Raw genomic sequence first — 10,278 nt, 5'->3', positions numbered from 1 at the left:
GCTCCCGGCTCCACCTCAGCCCCGGCGGCGGCGGCCGCCGCCGCCGGGGCTGAGGTGGAGCCGGGAGCGCCGAGGCCGGGCCGCTTCCCTCACCTGCAGGCCGCCGCCTCAGCCCTCCAACGGCACCGATCGCGGCTCCTACCAATCAGCGAAAGCGCCAGCGTTGTAGGCCCGCCTTTTTATCCTCAAGCAGCCAATCAGATTCCAAGACGGGTAGCTCCCGCTGCTCGCTTATTGGTGCTGAGGTAGAGCTGGTTTTTTTCCGTAGTGCCCGCCCCCAGGCGGACTGCGTTGTCATGGTTTCCCGGAGCGACTTCCGCTTGGCGTGTCGTCACTTCCGCAGTGATGGCGGCGGTCTGCGGGAGGGGGTTGTTGGCTCCGCGGGGTGGGCGGTTGCGGGTCGGTCTGCGGGCTCCATTCCGGTCTGTGGCCGCCGACGCCGCTGCGCCGCTCTACGATGTGGTGGTGTCGGGCGGGGGAATGGTCGGGAGCGCCATGGCCGCCGTGCTGGGTAAGGCTGTGACCTTTTCGCCCGCTCCTGGCGGCATCGCAGGTGCCCTGGGCCCGGCCCGGCCCGGCCCGGCCCGTTGCCGTCCCCCCGGGGCTCAGGTCTCTCCCTGCTGCCCCTGCCGCGGTGGTGCGAGGTGTCGGAGGCCTTTGGCCCTCCCGCACCCTGTTTTGTGAGTGCAACGTGTCGCGGGTGTTGTGTCCCGCTGACCTCGCTGTGTGTCTCACCAGTTGCACAAAAAGTGGGAGTTTTCTCAAAATCTTCATGTTTCAGTGCGTGGAGTATTGGGTACTTTCATAAGTCGAACTTAATTGTGAATCTCTGCTGGTGACAGTGTGAGGTAACTGTGTGGTTGCCGTTTAGGATCTTAATGTTCAAGGTCCTGTTGTGGAATTTTCTAATTTCCACATCGTCCTGTGACAGCACTCTAAGGTTGACTTAAAGCTGTTTGCATACCTGATTGCTATGAGTCTTATCCTATTTATGTATTTTTTTAAATGTAGCTGTTACTTTGAATTCTGTAGACTATTTGTAGTATTTCTGTCAAACATGGTCACCCTTAAATCACCGATGGATATTGACAGCCATAGCTGAAAATGCTTTTCTGATCCTTGGTTTCATGCTCTAACACTGTATTGTAAACACTGGAATACCAATTTAAAATGGATTTGTGACTGGTTTGCATCACTAGGGATCCTGAGAGTACTGAGTCAACATTGCAAATAAAGAAGCAGCCAGAAGGGTCTAATAGTGACAGCAGCCAAAGAGTGCAAAGAAAAGCAAAAGAGCAAAGATCCTAAGCAATAAGTGCTTTGCAGGTATTAGGGTTTACCTTACAAACTTACTGTTGTTCTGCTTGTGTTGTTAAACAAGACCACAGTGGAACCGAGACAGTGTAAGGATCCCCTCCAGCAGTGGTATCTAAGGGTAACGTGCAGGTTTGGGACCTTTCAAGAGATGAGGTTATGTTATGCATAATCTAGAAAATACACTAAGAGTACTGCTGCTATTAGGACTGCTGTAGTAGTAAACTCTGGATGTTACAAGGACACCATCTCTGTTCTCAGTACCTTCCACAACCATGGCAGTCATGCCACAAGCATGGCTAATTCAGCTGTAGTGTGATTTAGTCGTTACTTGAGTCATCTTTTCTTTTTTTTTTTTTTTTAAATTCTCATTAACTGAAAGTTAAAGTCTAAAATGTCTGTGCTATTCCACTGTCAGAATATAAGGATAACAAAAACATTAATGTAGTTGCTAAGTATCATAAAAATTTTATTTTGATCTCTTGTTCTAATAGGTGAGTTTCTGTTTAAGTGTGAAAAATGTGTTCTGTGTGTGGAGTAAACATTGCAGATTTCACTCGTTAACACTTCAGTAGTGAACTTTCATAACAGAATAGGCACAAATTTGTACAAAAATGTGAAATTTGTACAAAAAGAAAACATTTAACCTTTGCTTTAATTGAAAAAGGGGTCATCCATCTTAGTAACAGGATTGTAGTCATAAAGCTTTTTGCTTATGACTTACCTGCCTGGTCAAGCTTACCTGCCTGGTCAAAATCTGTTTTGTAAATGAATTTCTTTATTAAGTTTTGCATCTACTCTATCTTATTAAAAAAATGCAAAGGTGTTACTGATACAGAAATGAGAAATTATATTTTTTAGCAGGAACATTGTAACAAAGTGTATATTTGGGTTTTTTAGGGCATGATATCCACTTCCATGATAAAAAGATTGCTTTGCTGGAGGCTGGTCCTAGGAAAGAATGTGACCGTATGCCAGACAGTTACAGTAACAGGGTCAGCTCCATCTCCCCAGGATCAGCAACCCTCCTGAGCAGTAAGTATCATTTCTATTGTTTGCATTTTTAACAGTATGTTTGAGCTGGTTTCATTCTGTTTAAACAAAACCCCTTTGAGCATGTGCTGTCTTCATGTTAAACTCAATGGAATTACTTGCCTTTGTCTCTTAGTAGTCTATATTTTGAATTGTAGTGGTTAAATCAGGCTTCTCTTGCTAACGGCGATCTGTGTTCTGGTATCTTGGTCTGATTTGTTATATAAATATTTGTGACATTAGGCGAGTGAAAGGTTGTAAGGTGCTGTTTACAGCACCTGTTCTGTTCACAAAAGGAGGACATACTTACTGCTCCGGAGTCTGGTAACTCACTTCTGATTAATTTTCATTTTACAGAGAGCTTTGAGCCTTAACTCCTTACAGAGAAAAAGAGATTCTCAGCGTTGATGGTCGTGCGTTTCTGTATCTGTTTTATTACTTGGTGATAGGACAGTGAAAGTTGACTGTTAAGTCACAGCATTCATGGAAAGCTCTTGTTTCTTTTCTACTGGCTTGCATTAACGGTAAAATAATGTGATGCTGGAGCTGTGAAAGTACTGAGGCAGGCCTGCCTCTGTCAAGGGATGGTGCAAGGAGAGTCTGGGCGCTGATAGTCAGGGAGGGCAGAGGAGAGTGTGGGGTGAGCTTCAGTTTTGTTAAGGTCTCAGTGTCACGTGTGAACCTCCATGCATTTGTGTCCTTTTTTTCTTTCAGGTTTTGGTGCCTGGGATCATGTCTGCAGCCTGAGACTCAAACCGTTCCGGCGAATGCAGGTGCCTTACTTAGGGCTGCAAATATACTGTGTGTCTCTCTACTTTGAACTCTCAGAAGTACTTACATTAATGACCCAAAGGTGTTTTTTCTTTGGCAAAGGGCAGGTCATGCTTATGATGATTCCTGTTACTTTTTGGGAGGTAGCAGTCTACTCAGAAATACCCATCCTCAGAGTCTTGATGTTACAGGATGAAAGGTTGATTCCTAGTGGAGGCTGTAGGCGTTGAGGCATGGGTACTAGTCAGGAAATAAAGGTAAAGTGTGTATTGGTTTTGGCTGGGATAGAGTTAATTTTCTGCATATTAGCTTGTATGGTGCTGTATTTTGGATTTGTGATGAAAATTGTTGATAACAGAGACACGTATTAGCTATTGCTGAGCAGTGCTTACACAGCACCAAAGCCTTTTCTGTTTCTCACACTGCCTCGCCAGCGCGTAGGCTGGGGGTGCACAAAAGCTGGGAGGGGACGCAGCTGGAACAGCTGACCTCAACTGACCAAGGGGGTGTCCCGTATCATATGATATCATGCTCAGCAATAAAAGCTGGGGGAAAGAAGGAGGAAGCAGGGGGGATGTTTGGAGTGATGGCATTTGTCTTCCCAAGTAGCTTACACATGATGAAGCCCTGCTTTCCCGGGAATAGCAAAACACTTGCCTGCCAATGGGAAGTAGTGAATGAATTTGCTTTGCTTGCACTTGCAGCTTTTGCTTTACCTGTTAAACTGACTTTATCTCAACCCATGAGTTTTTGCACTTTTCCCCTTCCAATTCTCTTCCCCATCACACTGTGAGGAAGTGAGTGAGCAGCTGTGTGGTGCTGAGCTGCGTGCTGGGGTTAACCCACAACAAAGTGGTAGAGTAGCTTTATAAGTTAATTAGGTAACAGGAAAGTAGGGATAAAAAACTTTTTTTTGCAATTAGTTTTTGAGATGATGGTAGATCACTGTGAAAGGATTTCTGTGATGTACTTCAGTACAGACAGTAATCAGGATGTTTCCTCTAGTTCTGTGTTTCTAGATTGCCGTGCCCTTGCTGTTAAGATGGATACATTCACAGTCTCTGAAAGGAACAGCACTTATTTATCATGTGTAGCTTCATGTAATGTATTTTTTCTTTGTAGGTGTGGGATGCTTGTTCAGAAGCCATGATCGTTTTTGAGAAAGATGACTTAGATGACATGGGTTACATAGTGGAAAATGATGTCATTATGTCTGCTCTCACAAAACAGTTAGATGCAGTAGCAGGTAGTGGACAACTTCTTTAATACTTTATTTCCTGCAGAGAGCTTTCGGTTACCTGCTTTCTGTTGTGTGTGCTAAGTTACGAAAGGGAGAAAGATAATTAATCTAACAAGTAACTCTGAGACATAGACGGCTTCTTGAATTGGGGAGGGGGAAATAAACCTGTCTTCCAAAGGCTACACGGCAAGAAAGTTGCGTATGTAGTTCTCCAGAACATATTCTCTCCAAAAATAGACTTAATGAAAAGATCTGTAGCTTTCTGTCCAGAGCAGTCCTTGCAGTAACAAAGAGTTGGCCAGATCTGTTCTTTCAACATGCCTTGAGAACTGTAGGGTCATCTCTTAGGGTGCCATTGAGACTTGCATGGCCTTTGCTGTTGTAGTGATGTTTCCTTTTTTTTCGTATCTGTATCATGCTGTGACCATGGTACTTTGTGTTCCCATCAGACCGGGTGGAGGTTTTCTACGGGAGCAGAGCAGTCGGGTATACCTGGCCCCTTCCCTCTCACAGCTGTGACACAAGCCCTTGGGTCCAAATTGAGTTAGCTGATGGACGCAGACTTCAGACCAAACTGCTGGTAACTAAACTTTTTATTTCTGTTGATCAGGCGTCATCTCTCACCCAAGTCCTTTCCACTGGATTTGGTTCGATTCCGTGTGTGCCGCTCCACCCACGTGGAGGGCTTGAGTGAGGTGAGTGGCTGGGTCTGTCAGAGATGCTATGGGATGCGGTGCATAGCCTTTTCTGTACCTGATGCAAGAAGACTATGCTGAATTGGACAAGAGCAGAAGGGCCACCTCTTGTGGTTTTTGGGGAATCTTTTTTTTTTTTTTTTCTCCCCTGAATAAACAAAAAAATGTGTACATGTGTTCCAGTTTGTAGACTGGAATATTGGCTTTCTTAGGAGCTGCTGAAGAGGTTACTTTGTATCTCTTGGTTTTGCAGATTGGTGCGGATGGTCATAACTCTGTAGTCCGGAAGGAAGCTGAAATTAAGAACATTGAGCATCGGTATGACCAGTCTGCTGTGGTGGCAACTCTTCATTTGTCTGAGGTGAAATTCTGCTTCTGTAAGCAGCACAACAGCTTAAGCAGGTGATCCAGGTCACTAATTCGTAATTGTCCACTTGCTTCTTTCCACTGTAGGCCACGGACAATAATGTAGCATGGCAGAGGTTCCTTCCCACAGGGCCAATTGCGCTTCTTCCGGTAAGATGACTTGTGGTCTCTGTTTTTGTTGAGTTTTTTTTTGAGTGGTTGTTTTTTTTTTTTTTTGGTTGGTTGTTTTTTTATTCTGTTCTTTTCTAGTAACTTTATTTCTGTATGTACCTTTCTGCATTTGGTTCTGTCTCTTAAGAATTTGTCCATCTGCCCTTTTCAGTTATTGCATCTCTTTTCCCCTTCTGTCCTCTCACTTTATCCTTGGTATTTCCCACTTGTAGCAAGTTGGGCTGGAAGAGTAATGTGCAGAGGTACTGGTGTGGGGCAGGGCAGTGAGGAAATAATTTATTTTTGAATCTTTTTCTCTTGATACATACCCTTGACCTTCTCTTAAACTAGCTGTCTGACACTGCCAGCTCTCTGGTCTGGTCTACATCTCATGAACATGCATCGGAACTTCTCGCTATGGATGAGGAAAGTTTTGTGGATAGCATCAACTCTGCCTTTGTGAGTATCAGCCTTGTGGCAGGTATGAGGCTTTGTTGTAATCGTGAGAAATACAATGGAACCCTACAGCTTAAAGGATAGTAATGGGGGAGGTAGGTTCTCAAGTTCCTTCCTCTGGTGTGGATGATATTAAAAAGGCACTTAGCAAAGAAAAGGTGACCACTTGGGACTGAATTGGGTTAGTTCTAAAAGTCACAGAAGTTGTTGAACTAAATTTCTTAAAGGTGGGAACGGTAGACTCATCCTAGTTGGAAACTCATATGTCCTAAAACAATGAAGATAGTTTCTTCTACTGTATAATTTTGTCCAAATGGTTAAAATTCAGTATTTGGATCTCATTCAGATTTTTTTTCAACTGGATTCTTTTGTGCATCTAGTTTGGGTTAACATCTGAAGATTTGTTTGGTTTTTTTCAGTGGAGCAACGTAAACCACTCTGACTTCATTGATATGGCTGGGTCCATGTTTCGATCTGCCATTTCACTCCTGAAACCCTCAGGGACTGCAGTCCGTCAGCTGCCCCCAAGCATCGCTAAAGTAGATCCAGAGAGCCGAGCCATGTTCCCTCTTGGAATGGGGCATGCAACAGAGTATGTCCAGCACCGTGTGGCTCTTATTGGGTAAGGTCCCCAGCGGTAGCCCTTGTGTGAGTGGGTGGCGTGTGGTTAGAAATGATGAGTGAGTTAACAACTCCCAGTCTAGATGGTTAGAAAGAATTTACAGTTTCAGTTTGACTTTATCCAGGCCCAGTTTGGACCATGTGCTCTTCCGCCAACAAAGTCCTTTTGTATGAGTAGTTCTCTGTCCATTGTGTGTGCTTTCTTTGTAAATTTTGAGATAATTATTTCCCTCTTCTGGTTTGTGTAGTCCAGCAAAACAATCCAGTGTCTCATACTGGACCTCCACTTCCCAAAACATCGTACCAGCTGTTCTGTGTACCAGTTTAAAACTCACCTTTCTTGAGCACAAATGACAAAACTTAAAAATTATTCCAGATGGGATGCCATAGGCTTTTGTACAGTGGTCTATAGAAACAGGACAGTATCTCATATTTTGCATTCTGAGGTTGCATGTACTTTGTTCTCCACTACAGCTGCAATACACTGGCAGCTTATAGTAATTTCTTGGATGCTGTATTATACTTCAGATACGTTTCATCTTTCATACTTGTGAGCCACTCTGTGCTTGGGAGCACTCTGTGCTTTATAGCTTATTAAAGTGCATGATCTTACATTTCATACTCAAACTTAATTTCATTTGTCTAACTTGTAAGACTCCCTTATCAGTATATCTGGCTTTGTCCTTTACAGATAAGCTCATAAAAGAACCTGATTTTGTTTTAATTCAGTGATATCCCATTTCTCCTTTGTGTTCATGATGTCTGTCTACTTTGTGTTTGTGAAATGTGCCAGTGATATCCCTCCTGTTGTGCCAGGGTCGCTTACAAAAACATTAAGGCCTGTTCCACACGTGATCTGGGAAAGGACTTTGGCTAGTTACCTCTTTGTAATTTTTCCTTTCAGAACTGCTTTTTGTTATCTCCCCTTTGTCTTGCTTCTAACAACTGGAGAGGGAGCCAGGTAGCTCAGCGTGGCACGCAAGGAGGTACTGACTGAAGTGTATATGCTGTGAGGAGGTGTTCATTGCAAAGAAGTGAGGAGTGCTGTACTAATGCCTTCTGGGGTTTGTCAGCCATTATGGCTTTCTTCAAGAAGGGATATAAATTTCTGTCTTCTCTTGCTCCAGGGATGCGGCACACAGAGTCCACCCACTTGCAGGACAAGGTGTAAACTTGGGCTTTGGTGATATTGCGTGTTTAACTCATCACCTCAGTGCAGCAGCCTTCAATGGGAGTGACCTAGGTAAGGATCCAAGACAACTGTTGCAGGTTAAGCATGCTGCTGTCTTGTGTTTGAAAGGCACGAGCACCTTTGAAGCAGAACTCTTCTAATGTCCATTGCCTGTGGAGCAGTTAAAAGATTCTTGAATGCAGTTTCCATCCCACAAATCTCAAAGCTGCTTTGAAAAAACAGGATGGAAGTTAGAGGTGGTGAGATGAAGACTACTAGCTCATGGAAGGAGGCCTTTATTAAGATGGATCATTTCTCTGTTCTCTTTCTTTGTTTTCATTTGTCAGTGGAGACTGCTATATAGATAAGATGCACAATTGTTTGTGGCAGGTCTATTTTAAAAGAAGCATTCAATTATCTATTCCAGGCTCCTTAAAACATCTCTTAAAGTTTGAGACAGAACGGCAGAGGCACAACGTCTCCTTGATAGCTGCTACTGATGTGTTAAAGAGGCTTTACTCTACGAGGCTGACTCCCTTGGTGTTGCTGAGGACATGGGGATTGCAAGCAACAAATGCCCTGCCTCCTGTCAAAGTAAGAATCTCCCTTCAGTGACAGCTGTAGGTAGAGTCCAGAAGTACTCTTGAAACATACACAAGCTGTGAAGGTTTTTTTTTTTCTTTTAAATGAAACATTTGTGGTTGGAAAATGCTACTTTTTCAGACTGAGGTTTTGTGACCTGAATGAGCCTAAAGAGTTCCTAAATAACAGATGGCTCAGTAATAACTGGCTTCTCCTGCAGCACAAGGGAAGATAAGGATCTAAGTGTATGCTCTGTATCAGTAGTTAGAGGTTGAAAGTCTCAAAGCTCCTAAGCATCCTCAAATTAGATTCCTCATTTCTGGGTTTGAATGTTTTATTCCACAAGTCAAGTCACCTTCTTCCTGTTAAACACAGGTGGCCTGTTTCCTTTGTGTTACGGTCACAGTTAAGACACGAGTTGAAGAGCAGTAAATTCCTAAGGTGTAGTAGCTGCCCCTGGCAAGGTGTCTTTAGTAGAATCATAGAATAGTTAGGGTTGGAAGGGACCTTTAAAGGTCTTCTAGTCCAACACCCCTGCAAGGAGCAGGGACATCTCCAACCAGATCAGGTTGCTCAGAGCCCCATCCAACCTGGCCTTGAATGTTTCCAGGGATGGGGCATCCACCACCTCTCTGGGCAACCTGTTCCAGTGTTCCACCACCCTCACTGTAAAAAATTTTTTCCTAATATCTAATCTAAATCTACCTCCCTCTATTTTGAAACCATTACCCCTTGTCCTGTCACAACAGGCCCTGCTAAAGAGTTTCTCCTAGTCCTTCCTGTAGGCCCCCTTGAGGTATTGGAAGACCACTATCAAGGTCTCTCCAGAGCCTCCTCTTCTCCAGACTGAACAGCCCCAACTCTCTCAGCCTGTCCTCACAGGAGAAGTGCTCCAGCCCTCTCATGATCTTTGTGACCTTCCTCTGGACTTGCTCCAACAACTCAATATCTTTCGTATGTTGGGGGCTCCAGAGCTGGATGCAGTACTCCAGGTGGGGTCTCACCAGAGCAGAGTTGAGGGGCAGAATCACCTCCCTTGACCTGTTGGCTACGCTTCTTTTGATGGAGCCCAGGATGCAGTTGGCTTTTTGGGCTGCAAGCACAAATTGTCAGCTCATGTCAAGCTTCTCATCCACCAGTACCCCCAGTAGTTGCACTAAAGAGAGGACTATGCTGCTGCTTCAGTGCTCAGTATTTTTTTTCCCCTGTTTAAAGCACAAAATCAAATGAGGACCTCTTTTCTGAGCACAAAACCTGTTGGTAACACCTCCATTTTGTGCTACTGAGGAGGGAAAGGAATGCTGCAACTTCTTTAATTTTCTAGCATACAGGTATAGATGCTCTGCACTTGGCTAGAAAGGCTGACCACTGTTGTCCATATACATAAAAGGGAAGGAGACTATAGATGCTTTCTAGAATGTATGCTTATTACCAGTTTACAAGTTACTTTTTTTTTTTTTTTTTCTCCCTCTTTAGGAGCAAATCATGGCTTTTGCCAGCAAGTGATCTGTTGTCAGTTTGGAACAGCAGCTTGCCAGTGAATACATTGCCCTTATAAGGACTGTGACTGACTTGAATCTTTGAATTGTGTTATTTTAATTTAATAATAAAATGGAGGGATTGAGCTGTGTATTTTATCATCCACTGGTTTATGCAAAAGTTCTATCTCATCTGCTCTCCTCAAGAGGTCTCTTCCTGTAATACCAGGTGTGTTCAGCCACAGACCTATCTGCACAATGTGCTTTTAATTTGGGCCTTTTGAATTGAAGACTGAGGTGGAAACAGCTGGCTGTCTTTTGGCAAATGCAGTGCTGAATTTTGACAGCTACGATGTTTGCTGCTTAATTACTTTCAGTTTTCTCTGACAGAATTTGTAGAGC

The 10,278-nt window shown here is 43.9% G+C and overlaps 1 protein-coding gene across 2 annotated transcripts; it reads left to right on the top strand.

Moving 5' to 3' along the window:
* The first annotated feature begins 279 nt into the window (after positions 1-279).
* Positions 280-10,028, top strand: COQ6 (coenzyme Q6, monooxygenase). Of its 2 annotated transcripts, XM_086748478.1 has the most exons (13): positions 380-511; positions 1,200-1,326; positions 2,215-2,349; positions 3,061-3,119; positions 4,240-4,363; positions 4,807-4,937; positions 5,306-5,413; positions 5,506-5,568; positions 5,920-6,027; positions 6,444-6,646; positions 7,773-7,888; positions 8,244-8,410; positions 9,875-10,028. In XM_086748478.1, the coding sequence occupies exons 3-13, from the start codon at positions 2,286-2,288 to the stop codon at positions 9,902-9,904; spliced, it is 1,173 nt and encodes a 390-aa protein (XP_086604604.1). In that variant the 5' UTR covers positions 380-511; positions 1,200-1,326; positions 2,215-2,285; the 3' UTR covers positions 9,905-10,028. The 2 variants fall into 2 exon arrangements, with proteins under 2 accessions (XP_086604603.1, XP_086604604.1); XM_086748477.1 differs by lacking the exon at positions 1,200-1,326 and having other exon boundaries at positions 280-511.
* The last annotated feature ends 250 nt before the right edge of the window (positions 10,029-10,278 follow it).

This window comes from Chlamydotis macqueenii, chromosome 5, assembly GCF_036417535.1.
Source record: "Chlamydotis macqueenii isolate bChlMac1 chromosome 5, bChlMac1.mat, whole genome shotgun sequence".
In the NCBI taxonomy this organism is placed as follows: Eukaryota; Metazoa; Chordata; class Aves; order Otidiformes; family Otididae; genus Chlamydotis; species Chlamydotis macqueenii.
Note: the sequence above shows the minus strand (reverse complement) of the source record. Positions and strands in the feature narration are given on the sequence as shown.

What these genes read in the sequence shown, in the direction of transcription:
- COQ6 (XM_086748477.1), top strand. Translation starts at nt 346, where the DNA reads ATGGCGGCGGTCTGCGGGAGGGGGTTGTTGGCTCCGCGGGGTGGGCGG. An exon ending in ATCAGCAACCCTCCTGAGCA is followed by an intron (nt 2,350 to 3,060) that starts GTAAGTATCATT and finishes TTTTTCTTTCAG; the next exon opens with GTTTTGGTGCCTGGGATCAT. An exon ending in ATGCCCTGCCTCCTGTCAAA is followed by an intron (nt 8,411 to 9,874) that starts GTAAGAATCTCC and finishes CTCCCTCTTTAG; the next exon opens with GAGCAAATCATGGCTTTTGC.